General features: G+C 38.5%; 1 protein-coding gene across 4 annotated transcripts in view; it reads right to left on the reverse strand.

The window, feature by feature from the left end:
- The window catches only part of ZEB1 (zinc finger E-box binding homeobox 1), a 128,985-nt gene that overhangs the window by 93,367 nt on the left and 16,837 nt on the right, over nt 1-18,781 (reverse strand). The window contains exon 1 of one of the 4 annotated variants that reach the window (XM_068934429.1): nt 2,993-3,013. The exons of the other annotated variants lie outside the window; for them this stretch is intronic. Within the exon in view, the coding sequence (XP_068790530.1) occupies nt 2,993-2,998 (6 nt within the window). The 5' untranslated portion in view covers nt 2,999-3,013. Of the gene's footprint in view, nt 1-2,992; nt 3,014-18,781 lie in introns of those variants that run through there. 4 annotated transcript variants of the gene reach the window in all.

Consider the following 18,781-nt stretch of genomic DNA (forward strand, 5'->3'; position numbering starts at 1 on the left):
TCTGCCCTGAAATACGCCTGCACATGCACTGTATGTGCTTCTGCCTCTTGCACATGGGTTCCTATACCCATCCCTCACATGATAGAATGTAATAATGTATTTTACGTGACTGGCTGCCACTGAGAAAAAAGGATGAATGAAATAACAGAGGAAAGTAGAAGGTGTTGCTTTCGCACTTCTGATTCAGAGGTGAATTTTTCTGAAGTGGACTCAAGTTTAATGCAAGTCAGTTTAGTTCCTGCTGGTTTTCTGTTGTTTTTGTTTTCTTCAAAGTCAAAACTCACATGTTGCTTCCAACAAGTATGTCACACTAATTATTTTTAAATAGGTTATAAAAAGCTATAGTTCACATACAAAACAATCTAACCATTCAATAAAATCCTACTCGATAGGCAGTGAAGCTTAACAAACTGCTTCTTCAGGACACCTAGCAAAGACAAGCTCCAAACTCTCTTCAAGTGAAAATGTATCCATTGACCTTTGCTATCAAAACAGATTCAGCATGGAAATTCCAGCCAGACTGATCCACCCCAGCCTGCAACTGAGAATTAAAATCACTTTTGGGAAACTTGAGTGATTTTCTCCACAAATTGCCCAAGCTTAAAGTATATTTGCAGGCAGAGGAAGACATTGTTAAGAATTAACATTTATAAAAACTTGTTGCAAACCTAAGTATACTGAGCCAATCTCAAATACACAAGTCACATATATAACAAAACAATAACAACAAAAAAGATTAAGAGATGAAAAAATTAAAGTACAGACACACAGGAAGAGCCTCCCTTGAACATAACAGTCAGTTTTTAGATTTTGAATCATACAAACCCAGCTGCTTTAATACAGCTGACTATGCTAAGTGTTAGTTGTGCTAAATCTCAAATTTGTAGACACTTGCTGAAAATCTTATATTAATATATTTTATGCTGTTATATAATGCTTCATTTGCACAGAGCTAAATTCCAGAATTTTATAACTTTATGTAAAACAAGTGCTTAGAATCCCCCTTCACACCTTGCCCCCACACTTCACATTAAATGAAGATAAAAGTAATGCACCTCATCTCACAGGACACAAAAGTCTGACAAGTCTCCTTTTGTACTTACTTCCTGGGCACCGATCCCACTACAACCCACCTTCCCAGAAGAGGTGCAGAAGCTCCGAAACCTAACTTAAGGCCACTCCTGGCTGAATCTACCCTTAAATACTGGAAAATCTTCATGCTGCTCTTCACTCACAGAAGGAGATGTAGGACACAGAAGGAGATGAGGAGAAGGTCCACTTTGGCTGGTAGGGGATGAACTTGCCACAAGCCAAGAGTTATAAAATTAAAGAAAAAGTTTTCTGCCCAGAAGTGTAAAGGAAACAGTTGTAAAATGCATGCAATGAATGTTTTTGAAAACATGGCTCCTTCTTCCAGTATTCTTCTGGTCACAGTGCTTTTTTTTGGTCATACCCTAATAAAGTAAACCACTTCATTGCTCTTTGACTAGCGCAATGGCAAACAACGTTGCCAGAGGAAAAATTAAGACTTTAATAAAGCCTTCAGTCTCTCAAAAGAGTGTTTAATGATAATTATATACATATTTTCCTTTAAGTTTTTTATGTTGCCATAATGCCTGGGATCGTTTCTTCAATGCATCACAGAGGCGGGAGATCTTACAGGAGGAGGCCTAAGAGCATTAATCTGCTTGGCTTGAATTTATTTTGCTACCAGTTGAAAACAAATGACACAATACTCAAATATTAAACTATGAAGTTTATTGGGGAAAAGAACACAACAAAAATCAGGCCAAGTATCAGGGGAACAAATATCTTACTTCAACACTTTTACCTGCTTCTCATTCAGAGCTGTTTCTCCCCGCACTCAAGCTTTAAAAACGGTGTCATAAATAACAGTAAAAAAGTTCCTCAACTTCTGCGTGAGTGTTTTAATTTTAGTTTTAGCACCTACTATTCACTTAGAAAAACACCATGTCCACAACCTGTAATTAGCAAAGTACAGTTCCTGGTAATTTTTCTTGTTTTTCTTAAGTAGGTTTTAAGAAACTTGGAATCGATTTTCTCCCTTTGAATCAAAGTAAAATCTTAAGTCATATCAGCTCTCTAGCTACTAGGCAGGTTTCCAGAAGCCTGAAGCTTCAGATCTGGAACACCTTTATTACTCAGCTCCACAAACCACCTTATATTAGTTACGTATGGCCGCTGCTCTTCTCTTTTCATATATAAAATAATCTTCAAGCAGCATATGGCCCTGACTATGCATGTATGTTCTGGCAGGTTCAGCCTAAAAGGGTTACAGATCATTTGTCAAGCTATATCACATTTCCTCCACGCCCTTCCTCTCATGAGTAACCAAATGCTGCTAACAGCTAACTAGAGCTAGATACAGAAGCGCAACCATGACGGATTCAAGACGATTATTTTAATTTAGCAAAATATGCTGGTGTATATACACTGAAATACAGCTATTAAAGTTATAGGCATGACATAACAAAAGTTAAATGGATAGAAATTAACATTTCATTGATCATGAGAAGAAAACCTGGTTTTCCAAAATAAAAGTTTTAATCAAACTGCAGCCTTTAATTCTTATTTTCAGGGAGCCCATTAGACAAGTACTAGAATTCAAGGCTGGCTTGGGTTCCCCCCTCCCCCCCCCCAGAGCAGCACAGAAAGTGAGGTCAAACTATGCTATCCTTCAAACTCGTGGACAAGGAATCATGTATTTTATGCTAAGAACCCTGTTCCACTTTTTGTAATGCAAGATTTATAACCAAAAGGTTTTGTCAGGGCAACATAGCCAGCAAAGTGATGAGCCATATTGTCCACTGAAGTACTAGTAGAACTGTCCTTTCCTTGTTAGTTTATCTTAGCACCTCCAAATTTATTACACTAAAGTCAAAGTTTTGTCCATAAAAACTCAAGAGTTCATTTAGGGAACTTTTACTGCCATAGCTGTATCAGTCATAGGTCACACTGCCACACCTCTTACCAGCATAGTCAAAAATCGCTGTAACCAGGAGTTTTTAGTCCACTAGCATCTTGGACTCAAATACAGTAGAGCTCTGGGTTGAGAAATCGAAGCCAACGTTCCAGCCATCCTTTCTTTCCACCATGCAGATCTTCAGAGACAAGCTTTCTGCACTTCACCATTCAGTGCATTTACTGAGCAAAACTCTTCCCTTCTAAATGGGGGCATTTAAAGCAAATTAGTTGCATGTAACAGCAGAAATATCTTATCCAAAAACATTTAACATACAAAATAACTCTATATTAACAAAATAGACGCCAATCATGAGAGAGAACTGTTTGCACCAAGAGCTTAACCAAAATAACCATTTTGTTTCACACAGGTCAGAGAACACCTCCTTCACAATAACCACTTCCGTAAGAGGATATGAACTTTGAACTTTTTCATCTCTAAGCCAGACACCTTTGGAGAAGAAAAATAAATGACCATACTTAGTATTATGGATTTTCTTGGTAATTGCGATTTAGGGAAGTCTGTAGGTGTGTCTATTTGGGGCAGGTATTGCAGCAGTACGGAAATATGGAAATTCATCTAGAAATGACCAAATACAGAGACAAGAAGTAAATGGAATGAGCTACAGGAATACTGACCGAATTCAAAATTCATCATAATAATTAAGTACAACACATTACAAGAATAGGATGCACAGAGATCTGCTTAAATGACTACACATGTAAATATGAAATACTGGTTTCATAAAGCAACTTGTGAACAGGTGGTAGTGTCTCAAAGCTTTTGTCTAAATACAGTTGTGGCCTAAAGCTTGAAAGAATAGAACTAAATGTAATACATTAACAGCTTCAGAATACAAATCGACTTGAGATCATAATGCATATGGCAATATAAATGCTAAAAAATGAGCTATTTCAGTATGCAGCAGTAGATTCTGGATTTACAACCTATTTACCTACTCCTTTTTTAATCTCTTAATCCAAGTGACTCTATAATGCTATTTGGACAAGGAGACTATACTATAGTTTCTCTGCTTTGCTGATCGTGTCGAAAGTTAGTTCTGAGATTCTGTACAAGAGATGGTTCCTCACCTGACACAAGAGCAAGTAGTCACTTGTAGAAAAGGACTCTCAGCTTGGGATATAGGTTAAGCAATCCCAAGGGTAGCTACGTACAGGGGAAAGCTTTGAGATGAACTAACAAAAATAATGAAACTAAGCTTCCAAAGAGATTTCTGCATAGTGGTTTGTCACAAGCTGCTAAATATTCCATTAAAAGCATTTAGAGAAAGACAAAAGGACTGCAGAAGTGTCCATTCCAGCAGCCAGCACCATTAAAAATAAGGCTAAGTAGCATCTCCTTATGTCAAGGGGAGAACAGTACAGCAGTTAAAGCAGAAATAGCTTAGCTATGCTTCTAGCCATTTCCTCCCTCTTAACACTCTAGAGGTGGAAGAAGGTGGAGGAAGAGCAGAAAAGGTCTAATGGGACCCTTATGTCCAGATTAGTATCATCTTGAAAACATAATCCTTCAATATCTTCTGTGCATGCAGAAAAGGTATCCAAACTCTGCAGAAGTGCAAAAATATAACCATACCAATTTTCTCCATATTGTAATCAGCACTGCAGTAGTCCCCTATGCTGAAACTCGTCAGGTGCACAGTTTCATAGAAGACAATTACTGGTTCTGCCTGCCCTCAGGAGAGGGGGAGAGCGGAAAGAGGGGAAGGAGACAGCACAAAGTATTCATATAGTAAAGTGATTTAGGGGCATCACAACATTTCAAAAATTCTAGTCATTTTAAATGCAACTTACTAGTATGCTGCATTGCAGTTCCAACAAACTTGCTAACTCAACAAGGTAACACTTGTCAGGTTTGGATCACGGCAAGTACAGAGGCAAAGATCAAAACACAAACTGATCTCTTCTCTGACTCATCTCCATGGATAACAAAGGAAATCTTTAATAGTTCCTCCTATACCTAATACAAAGTTGGCCGAGATATTCGGTAAAACAACAATACCATGTGGTAACCTGGAATCAGAAATAGCAAAACTATTATCACTGACGTTTATTTCTAACTGCAAATACCTAGATTCAGAAACCTGGAAACAGAGGCTGAACAGCTTTTTACCACCAGCTAAATTCCACACATTTTCAATGGAAATGAGTTGCAAAATAGACTTTCAAACACGTTTGCATTAGATTTCTTGGTGGTTTGTTTCAGTTGTCCCAACCACATTTTAAGGTGGTGGTTTTGTGTTTTGTTTTTGGAAAGTCAAGGCTATAGACATACTCTTTATGGGACTTTTTCCAAAGTCCTATATACCCACATATAGTAAGCTCAGGGCAAAACCTATGTATTTGCTCTATGATTCTTATACTAGTTACAAAGGGGTCTGGATCTATGATGATGTCAAAAGCGTTAGGATAAGAGATTCTTATCAGAATAGAACTTTTCTCCCCTTTTTCCTCTCGCTTTAATACCCATGAACTTTCTGAACGATGTCTGGCACTTTGCTTGCATTCTAGACTGCAAAGTTGTTATGGCTCAGGATCCAGAAAACACTGCCAAAAAATAAATAAATTACAGGTGATTAACAGCTTAATGCTACAAAGTTTTACCAGCAGAGATTGCTAGTATACAGTTTAACTACTATTATAAGCTCTTGCAACAAAAACACATTGGAACAACCAGACCCCCAAACAAGGGTGGCAAGTCTAATTAACACGCAAATATCTTTTCTGTCATCTATGGGCCAATACTGGGGACAGAACACACACACACACACATATATATAAAAAACTTTGACATCCAGAATTTGAATATATTTTTGATTAATGCTGTTGAAATTGCTTCTTTTTAAGCAGAAAAGTTAAAAGAACCCTCTTCAGAAGCATCTTACTTGAATTTCTATATTTCTGAAGAGGTGGACTCCAGTTTAAACAAAATATAGTTGTGAAAAGCCTATGGCATATATTGTGTAAATCAGACTAGATCTCAATAGTCTGTGAAACTGAGAAAGAAGAACTAGATTTCCTGAACCAAGCGAAATATAACTGTGGTTCTTGTGGCAAAGTAAAATTCCTGGAGGCGCAACCAGCAATTGAGACTGCAGAATTTGGTGAAGAGTTGCAAAAAGCTGATGTTCCTTCATTAAATGGAATCACACTACTCTGGATATCCCTCATGAGGTAACACTCCCTCTTAAAAACTATTTCATTTATAAAAGGATGTTATTAAGTAAAGTTATGAAACATTACTACTTCACATCCAGTAAAGCAGACATTCGTTGATCTGTGGGGAGCACTCTCATACAGCATCACTGTTAGCAACTCTGCCACCAAGTCAAGTCCCTCAGACAACTCCTCATGGTACATAAAGCAGACAGCTTCTTGGGGCTGGCAGCATTTCAAAGCTGATCCTGGCTAAGATCAGTGCCGTTCGCCAGCTGTGCAGTTACAGAGTCAGGTTGGGTTGTGCCTCCAGAAGGCTAGGGAGGTTAGACAAGCTGATGCACATGGTACATAGCTGAAGCATGCACACGTTCAGAAGACCAGCTCAAAACAAACATATTGGATCTACTGCGTTGCAGAAGTTGATCCCACTGGTTACCTCCACTATATTGGCAGCTGACTGTACTAGCAACAGACCACAGATAGCGCACTAAAGAGGGGAAGTGGAAGAGATGACGATTTCACATTATCATCATTTTGCGATATAGTTGGCAAATACAGAGGTGCAAGGATGCTGACTACCAGCATACTCCTCTCTTCTTATTGATGTGTTTGAAGCACAGCAACTGCTACTCTACACTTCTGGAAGATGCAGTATCTAACCAATTGAAAAAAAAAGAGTACTAGATATGCACAATGCTATAAAAAGTGCAAATGCAGCCTATCTCAATAGCTGCAGAGGTTTAAAAGGTGTATTGACACATGGGCAAGAATCAAACAATCACCTACATCAGTTATTCCATTAAATAAGCAGCAGCAAAAAAAACAAAAAAAAACACCAAAACAACAACAACAAACCAGCTGCAGCTTTAGCAATGCATTCCTCCTCTCCCCATCAACAGCATGCCATGTATTTACCTGGCTTCAGAAAACGCTCAGAAACATCTTAGTCATCTCATGAGGTTTTTCTGAGGGACATTAAGACTACGCTCACTCCTTTCTGAGTTTTTACACAACCAATAGTCAGTAAAACATTGCCTCAAGAAGCACACAGTGATCATTTTCATCCCAATACTACAACTTGGTTTTAAGAAAATGGAGATACCGTGTGTAGACTAAGAGCGTCTCCAAGTGACTGAGGGCAGTCTGACGGACATCGTGACAGAGAATCTGTCAGCTCTCTAGCCTATAGAGGAAAGTAGGACCAGGATTCTTATTCAAAATTCTGAGATCTAATATTTGAACAGATAATTAACTCAAATATTCTACATATACAATTCTACATGAGTAGAAGTTTCACTCGCTGCCCTCTTGATATAACCTAAAAAATCCAGACAGCCGCCTACAACGTTAGACAACACACAACTCATGAGCAGAAACAGTTTAGGAAATGGCTACCAATTCACTTCCCAATTTGCCTGTCAACAAAGACGGATGTAGAAAAGAAAGGAAGAAAACTGAAATTAGGGTCCCTCTTCTTAACAGATAACAGTCTGCTCAAAATGAAGACATTGACACCCAAGGCTGCAGGTATTCTCCAAATGTAGAGATCTAGTACATGCGCACTATCTTTAAGAAAACAATCATTTAGTTTATTTGTTTGGTTTTTTTAAAGCTATCTTAAGAAATCACTATTTGGAAAAGTTTCTCAGAACACAAATACCAGAAATTTTGAATCTCAAACATAGTTTATTCACCTGTGTGGAAAGACTGGTGTGCTCCGCTCCCCCTCTAAAAATAAAATGTCATTATGATTTTCTAGTCTGATCTCCAGAGAGCCCAGATAATAGAATTTTCACCCACTAACTCCAGAAGGCGACAGTTTCTGGTTAATCTGGAACCTACTGTTTCAAAAGGCATTTTAAGCTGATTTAAGAGATGCTGTTATGAACATTGCAAGAGTAACTTTTGACATCAGCAACTGCAGCACCATTTTCTTAGCTTTTTCATGCGAACAAGCAGTCATTCTCACAGTCCTGGAAGCTCATATTCAGTAGGCCACCATGAACCTTAATATCTTTGAGAACCAGGTATGCACATATTAACCCGAGTGAGCAATTACAGTTCCAAGGACTACGTAGAGTTTATAAACTCTAGTCGAAGCTAGCAATTCAAGAACTAAATTCTAAAAAAGTCAAAATGAAAAGTAACTTCTAGTGAGTGAAGACTCCTTCTGGGTAGATAATTTCATATAGTTATGCTATATAAATTATTTTCAGGTCACCAGTTTCTCTTACAGCTAAACTTACTAAGTGTAAGATGCTATCTATCAAGTATGTTGATTTTTCTTCCAAAGGATATTGATCATTTCGGCTGTTCCAAATATAGTTTTTGAAAGAAAAGAAATAATACATTTCTTAAAGGCTTCTTAAAATTTACATTAACATAAAAGGACCAGAAGAGAACACTGCATAAGCCATTTTCATTCAAACATCACATTTTCAGACTACTGAAAAAAATGTAGTAACTTGAACTGATCTTTTCATATAATTTTAAGGGATTTAATTTCAACAGAACTAATTTAACAGTTTAGACTGATAGAAGATATCGTTTAGGTCCATGAAATTAAACTATAGTTCTTTACATTTGTATCTCCAAATTGCCACTGAAAACTCAAAAGCTCTGACATAGTCCTGCCAAGTAAGCAAACAGATTTAGCTTCTCAATGATTTTAATCACAAGAGAATTCTCAAATAAAAGCCACAAAACAAACACCAGATATAAACTGCTTTTTGAAGGTTGGCAGACACTACTCTGATACAGCTATAGGATGGAAGAGAAGGAAGGACAAAGATATACATTCATGCAACATGATGAGCATCCGCTGCACAAAACACTGCAAAAAAGCATGACATTTGAGAGAGGAGGGAGTCAGAGTCCCCTTTTAGTTTACCTCTGAAGGAACGGTTCAAACAATCCAATCACGTCACCTCAGAATCTAGATTTTACAAGAGACTGTTACAAGCTGAATTCCTACAACAGATCTAGTACGTATTTCACTGGACCACTAGTTTATTGTAATGTTACAAAATTTACTCCTGTTCTGTCACAAGTCTCTTCATCTCTATAAATGAAGTCACAAAGACTAAGAAGAACATTTTACAATATGAACATTAACGTGGAGGGATTTTGACTGAAGCTTTGCACAGTAAGACACTTAACTAAAGCCATTAAATTGTGTAAGCACCATTCTTCAGGTGTTTGATTGCAATTTTTTCTCCCCCAACTTAACTAATTCAGTACAGAATGTACCCCGTGGTTTAGCAAATACGCTCAATATTAAGGTCATAGTAAAAATTCAAGCTGTCTGCATATCCAGGGAGATGGTATTTGGTGATGAAGAAACCTTTAAAAAGGAAGTATTAATATACTATGAAGAAAGGAAGAGAGAGTAAGAAAAGACATTTCTGTGTCTAAGTTACTCAGTTATACAATTAACTCTTCCTTGACCTGAAACAACTATCAATTACACTAACCACATTGAACTTAAGGCCACTGCACCGAAAAATTCACTGCTATTTAACAAACTCCTACTTCTTCATAGTGACATCTCTCACTCCAAAGCAGCTTTTCTTATTACCTTCCCCCCCATAAAAACCCAACCCCTGAAACTCCCCCAGACCAATTTCAGCTGTGACCATCAGTTCAGTAGGAGACCAGTGCATCCTAGCATCTGGTCCTTAAACAAATAAGCTGAAAAGTAATCTAAGTTTTCCTCACCAAAGTTCTTCTCAAAATGTCTTCTAGACCTCAAAATCTTAAGTGAAGACAGACTATACTTCTTTCATGCAGGATTACACACTTTTGGTCCAGCTGTGCTTTCAGGTAGCTCTTTCATCCAACATTTTCCATCCACTGACACATACTGTGGATGGAAGGAAACTAATCAACAGAAATCAACATTTTAAGTTTAAAAACTAGTTGCAACCAACTCTGATAGCATAGTCAAATGAAATAAAGAGAACACTTTCACTGCTATTTTCTAACAAGACTTCAAGACAACATACTGATTGCAAGAAGCCCATTCATTTTTATTTTCCATTAAGAGATAGCATAAACAATTTCAGTCAGATGCATCTCCAGATGCAGATCAACATCTCAATGTTTTATAGGTACATGGGGTAAGGGGAAAGAAGGATGCCTACCTTCCAGCTGTTACTAGTCTATGAGGCCCAGAGAACTAAGAGAGGCTTAAATCAGACCATTAGTGGCAGAATGAGTTGAGACAGATCATGTCCAAGGCATAGTTTGTATCATTCAGTAATTTCAACCATCATCTTTTTCAAGAGAACGTAACACAGCAGAGAAGTCATAAAGGAGTTTTAATAGCAGAACGAACACTAAATAATTATTCAAAATCTGTCATTTGTTTGAGACAGAAGATAAAGAGAGCATTAGGATGGAATACAGCACATGCATTACAACACCTAGATTTAGGAATTTATAAATAAACTAGCCGCCTAAGTTCCTATTATAACCAGTGGTGTTTAAAGAACTATTCTGCTCATCCTAAAGTAGATACCTACGTTTAGTCAGCTGAACAGCTCTTCCAAGTTCATTAGGTCTGACTAGGTCTCCACCGACTATAATGGGAGCATAAACAATGAGCTCACATGCTGGCATCTAAATTTAGGTGCTTCAGTCTGTGAGCCAACCCTACAATTTATAAAGCCAAAGTACATAGGTATGTTGATAGGCCAAACATACATATGCTGTAAGCAACTGCCGGAGAGCGGTCTGTTAAAACCCATTTTCCAAACAAGGATTCTCATGTGAAAATAAGAGTCAGTATAAGGACGTCTGCTGACAGGGAACTAGTTCTATGAAACATAGTTTAGGAATTCAAGTTTCAGTTATCATGAAAAGCAAACAGTTTCTAGATATACATAGGGAGGAACCGATTCTGCTCTATAAAAGTTCTTTTTAAAAAAGCAGCAAAGCATCCTAATGATTTTCAGCATACAACTGCTCAGGAAAAATATCCCTCATTCATGAGCTGAGTGAACAGGGAAGGGCTGACAAGGACTCCTCTTTTTTAATCAGTTAGCATTAGAAATGTGCCACATTTCTCACCAGCTTCTGCACAAACATGTTCAACCTTGTACTTAAGCTAGAAAACAAAATAAAGTTTAGGAGAAAGAAAATAGTCAATTTTTTAAAAAAGAAAAAACCTGCACCAGAAAATCCAGGAGAATTTGAGTTAGGGCATGCTCAGACATTACAGTATTTGACATCTGAACAAGGTACCACCACTTCCCCGAATTGCTGTAAGTTGACTACACGTTCTTAATCTGTATTTATATTATCTCACAACTGGGACAGAGTATAACCTCCATATTCTGCACCTTTCACAGATCCACTTGTTTACAAGGCCAAGGATGGCAGTAACTGGCCAAAAAATAATGCTGGGACCACATGCTCAACAATTATACATTCTAACATCCGTCTCTCTCAGCCCCTTGGCATCACACCTTATCAGAACAGGACAGAAGACCACAAGCACAGGCTACGGTCTTGTTCTCCGAGGCACCAACAGTTGGCCCATTTAGCTGTTCATCAGTGTCCAACCTTCTCAGTGATCAGGATTCTCCAAGTGTAACTGATGTAACCCTCTCTACAATTCATTAGTTCTTCCGTCTTTGGGTTGTCTGCAAACTTGACCAGGAGTTATTTTTAATCAAGGACTAGAACATAAAAGTATAAACTCAAGAAGCAGTTGTAAGAGGATCTGAAAGAAGTATTGTTGGAAATAACTGTAAGGCATGCAACACTGATTATAAAATATTCTGTCTTCTTAAAGCCTCACAAAAGTTATCATTTCCCCACTTCTACTAAGACATCATCAAGAAGTTGATCTGTTTTCCATAAACCTATATTTAATAGAATTGCATTTTCTTCATTTATTTCTTTATTAAATCATTCTCAGTAGCAACCTTCCCATTATTTAGTCCGAGTAGATAAATTTGTGATTATTTTGATTGTCCTGTATCCCCCTCTTAAGTAACTATTGGGAGAATACTGGCTCTAAGGAAAAACGGGTAATAACCCCAAAACAATTCCACAATAGCAGTGCAGAGCTCATCAGTCAGCTCTTTTAATAGTCTTCAATAGTTGCTGTTTAAAAAGGATCAAATTCCATCTTAAATCAACACGTTAGATAACTTCCTAGTTCTACTTTTGGAATGGAAGAGTGTTTTACAATACAAACACATGATAATATTTAGTATAAACTCCAAGTCAGAACAAAATACTTGGCCTGTCACTAGCCAGACATGGCAGAGCGATCAACACCATTCCCCAGACAAAGGGAAACCTGAGGTTGCAACCATGTCGCCGTATGTTAAGATTAGGCCGTTAACACGTTCAACGCAGTTACATTAAGAACTTAAAATTATAGCAGGCATATAGTGGCTTACTACAAATACAGTTTTCACTACAGATTAAAAAAAGGCTCTACCTCTGTAAATTGCAAGTCTTGGCAGGCAGGCTTTCTAAATTAATAAAGAAGTTCCCGCAATGTGGCAAGTCGCAGGGGCAAATGAGCTGAAAGACCCCTGACATAGCAGGCTTCTGGTCAGCTATTCTGCAGGAACTGTGGCTTTGAATTCACTTCTGCCCATGTCTTTACGGTTCGACCTATTCTGAATCAGACAGCCTTCAAGGCACATTACAGTACATTTATTCCCCCAGACACTTCTGCTTAGGACAGTAAAAGGAATGTATGATCAGACATGTGAGGTTTACATTCCCAAATTATCAACTATTGGTATTGCTACAGTATATAACTGCCCCTGTAAATGGCATTTCTGATCAACTGTTAAATTACGTCAATAGCACACCGCTATACTGTTCTGTTGTTTCTGTGATGGATTTTTAGCATTGTAGAAGTTCTAAAAATGAGAGCTCTTACTCCCTTAGTATTCATAGCACTTAGAGAAGGTGTTGCTTAATAGTTAGAATATTTGACAGACTGTTCCCTGCTCTCCCACTAGTTTACTTCCTAGCTTCTTCTCTACTGCATGTTTTGCCACGCAAATCTGGCTGGGGGGGGGGGGGAGAAGAAGGGGGGGGGGGAAGAAGGGAAACAAACACTACTTAACTAGTTGGTCAGAATATACAAACTAGATCTGTAACAGCAAGTTTGTTCCCATTAGCATTCCTTCTCCCCTACAGTTCAGCCTTTTCTCTTCACAGCCAGTAGAACTGCTTCTCCAAATCTTGCCTTCACATCACTTGAGGTGAAAGACTAGAGAGCACCCTAGATTTGGCTGTCACAAGGACTAGCCATGGGAGCATTAGCTACCGGAAATCCTTCCTTGGCATCTCAAAACTGGAACAGTTTGGACAAAAGAAACAAAGAGGAGAGAAACTCTTACATAGCATGTAGTTTTATAGCTTGATAGAAGAAGCAGAAGAGAAAATCTGCCACTAAATAACAGTATATGTGATATTTTAAGAAAGGGAGATTTATTTAGCAATTTAAAATGCACTGATATTGCAAAAGAGAACACTTGACTGCTGCTTGTATTACTCAGAACTAAAAGGCAAAGAACTTTCTGGTATTATTTAGAAGTATTAAGTATCCAAGATTAGGAGAGAAGAGTTCATACAGCTCTGAAAAGTATGTTTCAGTTTCATGAAATGATGGTGGAGTTTTTCTGAGTTTATTTACACTGTGAAATAGAAAAAATTACAGCAAATCTTGAGAATACCCAGATAAAAAAAATACTGTAGCTTGCTAGTTTACATCCTGCAAGAGTAGTGAGTTTTAATATGCAAGTTCTTGCTTTAAACATTACAATCACTAACGTTTATCCAACTCAGCCATGCCTGCAACAAAGACACTATATTCCGGTCTGTAGGAGGAAGCATGTTTGTGAGCCTCAGGTACATAAACGTAAGATCCGAAGAAAAGAAAGAATGGCAGGTTGCAATGGGAAGGGGGAGGGTGAACACATAGCCCCCCTCCTTCCCACTCCCCCAAATTCCACAGCGCTATTCCTGTCTTGAGATACTAACCAAAATTGTTTTGACACTGTTTAACAGAGACTCTAAATTTATTCCTTAAGCCAGCAGGAGGTGACCGTTAGACTAGGTTCCCCAGACGTACTCCCTTGGAGCGCCTGAAAAATTCTCCAGCACGCACAAAACAAAAGGATGCAGCTAACAAAGAACGAAGGCTACTTCTGAAACCCCATCAGACTGCTTACTAACCCCAGATGCCCCTTCCGCCCTTCTGCCAGAGGCTACTGCCTTCATGGTATGGACAGCTAAGGCACAGCTCCAGTCCTCAGTTTCTTCAGTTTAAAACTACTGTGCTGGGCTATGGCCTGCTGATTTCAGTTTATACGCCAGGCTGTACACTGTGAGGCTGGAGACCTCACTCAGTTGCTCCCAGGATGGAGGCAGTAGCCTGCTGCGGGCGTTAACATCCAGCAGAGGAGCAGAGCAGGCCAATGAAACCCCTCATCTCTTCAGCTAGCACAGCTAGACTTGGACAGGAATAGGGAGTCAGAGACTCCCCAGCGCACACATCTTCCTAGGTGGACTTGAACAATGCCTCCCCCCCCCCCCCCCCAAAAATAAAACAAAACAAAAAAACCCACTCACCTGCAAATATTGCTGCCAAAGTGTTTTCAAACTGAAAATTGGATGTTTCAAGTGGAGCATGTTTGTTCTCAAGCACAATGAACAGGTTTTTAAGTACTCACCTGACAAAAGGACATTTTTTTTCCTGAAGCACATTTAAGTACCCTGATACCATACCCAATTACATAGAAGAAACTGAAGGGAACAGCAGAGTTAGCGCACACACACAAAAAAGTTTCAAAGTCTAGTTCAAAAAAATAAAACACACACTAACGCTTTCAGAATCAACCTTATTAGATTCTTCAGTTAGGAAACAAAAACAAACAAAAAAAAAAGGTTGTTCAATATTCCTTCAAAACTCTAAAATTAATGAAGGAAAGTTATTTCCTAATTTGGAAGCCCTTAAAAAAAACAACCGAAACCCACCTCTTCACTGAAATAAACTTTGTGAAATTTGATTAAGTAGTAAACAGAAAAACCCCAAACAAGTGCACATGTAAGGTGGAAAATACTGGTCAAAGTGTTAGATTAGGAAACGCTCACCCCAGGAGTATTTTTTTTTTTTTTTAAATATAGAAGTGCTGAACTGTTTCAGCCAAAGCTTCAAACCTGCAGGGTAAATCTACACAAGCTGAAAACCCACAAGTTGGAGAGAAATTTCCCATAAGCCTTGCGTGAAAGCCTGCCTCCTTGCACTCAAGTCTTTGAATAGTGCTTTTCTTCTGAAACAAAGTGTATGAGGTACAGCGAACAAACTGTAAAGGTAACTAGGCCTTTTGTCATACAGTTCCTCCACCCACTTGTACTTTACCACACAATAGCTCGTTTACAGATTCAGACTGCTCTAGCTCTACACAGAAACAATCCTTTATTGTGAAGTGAATCTAGCACAGGAGTGAAGTCTAAAAATACTGCAAAAACTATATAATATTTTAGTAGAACTCTACTACTCTTTCCTTAGAGACAAAGGCTTTCCCAATTTGAATGTGTAATAAAAAACTCGGTCACTCCTTGCTTGAGTATGACTAAGAGCCTGCAAAAGCCAGCAACACATAGCTATCATGCAACAAATATAAGTTGTTCATCTCTTTAAAAAAAAGATCATTTACATTGCAACAAAAGCATTTGTAGTGTAAAAATACTATTATTTCCCCTCTCTACTTCCAATGCCAAGAACAAAGTGATATGTAACAGAACCATTTCTGCACGCGTTATCCAAGACAAGCTATACACATTTGTTTACATCAGCCAGAAGGTGCAGCAGCTACAAAACACTGATGCATAGAACGAATAGCAAATCACATGGATCAACCAGCAATCTGCCTAGTCAGCCGTACATTAATGTAAGCAAATCACAAGAGACCAGCTAGGCTGTTGGGAAAGTCTAGAAGAAAAGACGGATAGCCTACCTACACTCTACTTGCACTTTCACCTCAGGAAGAATAGTTACTCCATCCCCCACAAGCGACTATAATAGAATAAAGATAAACGCAGGGATTATGCCAAGTTGACCCCAGGCTTTGTTCTCCCCCTCCAAGCACATTCAGTGAAAAGGTCTAAACACACATCTGATTTGACAAGCATTCAGATTCACAAAGAACGTGCTGAAAGTGAAATCATACTTGGGGCATTCATGGGTCCCTATGTCAAAGGTCACTTAGCAGCATTTCAGTTGGTGCTTGCTAAGATTTAGAATGAACTAGTTTAACCCACCACCCCCCCACCATACACACACACAGTGCAGACACTGACATGTATTTTGTGCCAGCCAAGAATATTCCATAGCATGTGCAGCAAAACTTCACTCCGAGAATATAGCTTCTGGACAAATATTTAATCCGCACAACTGGCACTCTTCAGAAAAGTCAAATAGTTTTGCTCTTTAGCAGGAGTCTTGATCTCAGCTAACATAATTTGTCTGCAGAATGTTAAGTCATTATTTGATAGAGAGAAGCTCTGAATAAAGCATTTATATAGCTTCCCTCTTTTAAAAGTACATATTTTTCTGCCTAATTAAAGGTTGGTCAGTTGATTCAAGTATTAAAAAAAAAAATTTAAATCATTCTGCTACACCAAAGAGCTCAGAAAGCCTTATTTAATAACTTCTCATTGATTTGCTCAGTTTATCAAATATTGCTTGATTCTGCAAACATTCATTACGGATGTTTGAAGCAAGCATGCTAGAAACTAGCATAAAACACTAGCAGGCTGGACAGCTTCAGAGCTACAAAAAGTGGGGGAGTAGCAACTGAAAACCTGCTGAAAAATAACAGCAGCACAGGAAAACAAATGTATTCTTCTAAAGCCTTTGTGAAGGGCGCTCACAACTAGGAGCGGCACAGTGGTAAGCCCAGCTGTCGATTCAGCAAGCTGCAAGACCGTCCCTCCAAAACGGGCCACAGTGCAGCAAACAAGTTGTTTGTTTTTATTCCAGATGAAGAGGTCTATTTACTAAAAAAAAGTAGCATTTGTAAGACAGTGCTTCCCCAAGAATATATACCTGTATGTACTATATACAATACAGCACATTGCTGCCAGTAGACTATCAGTAAGTCGGACTCTTCACTAAGTATAAGTCTCAAGCCTCAGTTTACTGCAGAAGGTGATTTTACATAAGGATGCTAGTTTTCTGTAGTTGACAAATACACAGGTTGCTGTAGCTTTGCTTCTCAATCCAGACTTCTGTAAACCTGAATGATATGGCATCATCCTCTCTTACCACCATTCTTATCTCCTACGCTGAGGCATTTTAAGTGCATCTGCCAAAAAGTAGCCTTTATTCCTTGAGGCTTCTACCGTGGCATACAATTTGGTAACAACACGCACAGAACCACAGTCGGCTGCTCCTCAAGAAAGCAGCAAGACTGCGTGTATTTAGTGGGATGTGCTCCATTAGTTGATACAAATTAGTTGCATTGAGTTCTCTCATTTAATATACTCGGACATCAATTTAAATAATTTTTGGGCAGAAAACACAGTCTTTATCCATTTCACAAATAGGGAAAAACATCTCAAGGAAGCACAAAAATCTGCATGTTCTTTTTGGCTCAGGAACTAGGTCCTCGTGAACATCCAGATGTCTAATAGGGTTTTTTAATCTACACCCTTTCCCATGGATAAAGAGGAGTCCAATTTAAATAGAAGACTGATGTCATCTGAGGACTGACTATTTTGTTCCAGAGCCCTCATGCCTAAATGGAAACCCATATGTAACAGGCTTTCCATGAGCGTCCAACTTGCGGAAAAGGCAAAAAAAAAACACATTAAACGTAAGGGCACAATGCTAAAAGGTTTGTGACAGGAGGTATGGAGGGAGGAGGAGGGGAACAAAATACACCACAAACCCTGTTCTTCCTCATGTTATCCTATTAGGATGACAACACAGAAATCAAAAGGCAAGACAGGCCTCACTTCTCTCCAACGGGAGCAAAGCTCACTACTGAACTATCTGGCAGGCATCAGAGTATTTTGAATTTTGTGGTTGGCTCTAAAACTACTAGGCAACTGCACCAACATGATGAGTCTTTTCACTTGCATACCTTGACAGAGTAGGTGGGACTTTTGTAATATCCTGAACATGATCTGACACTCATTAGAAAATAACTGGTAAAGTACAGAGGAACAAAACATGATACAAAGTAACATCACAGGTATTGACTAGAAGTTATCAATGGCATTAAAGGCAGTAACATCAAGATACTTTTGGCTGTGTTATCCAATTTTCTAGCATACCCTTATGAATCAAAAGGAAATCTAATGGCAAGCACATACTAGTTCAGAAGATATACGAATGGATTTGAAAGACTGTACACAAGCTTCCTCCGAAACAGAACTTGACGCTCCTTGTTCTCATTCAATCAGCCTGCTGACAGATTACTTTTCAATCTTTGCAAGTTACCCAAATTAGAGAGTTCCTGACTACAACATATGGAGAAAAAGGTCGACTGATGTGCTTTGCAAATTCACATAGGCTTTCCAGACTTGGGAAAAGTAACACAAAACAAAACAAAAAAAAACCCCTGAAGTCTGCATC

This window comes from Struthio camelus, chromosome 2, assembly GCF_040807025.1.
Source record: "Struthio camelus isolate bStrCam1 chromosome 2, bStrCam1.hap1, whole genome shotgun sequence".
NCBI classification, from domain to species: domain Eukaryota; kingdom Metazoa; phylum Chordata; class Aves; order Struthioniformes; family Struthionidae; genus Struthio; species Struthio camelus.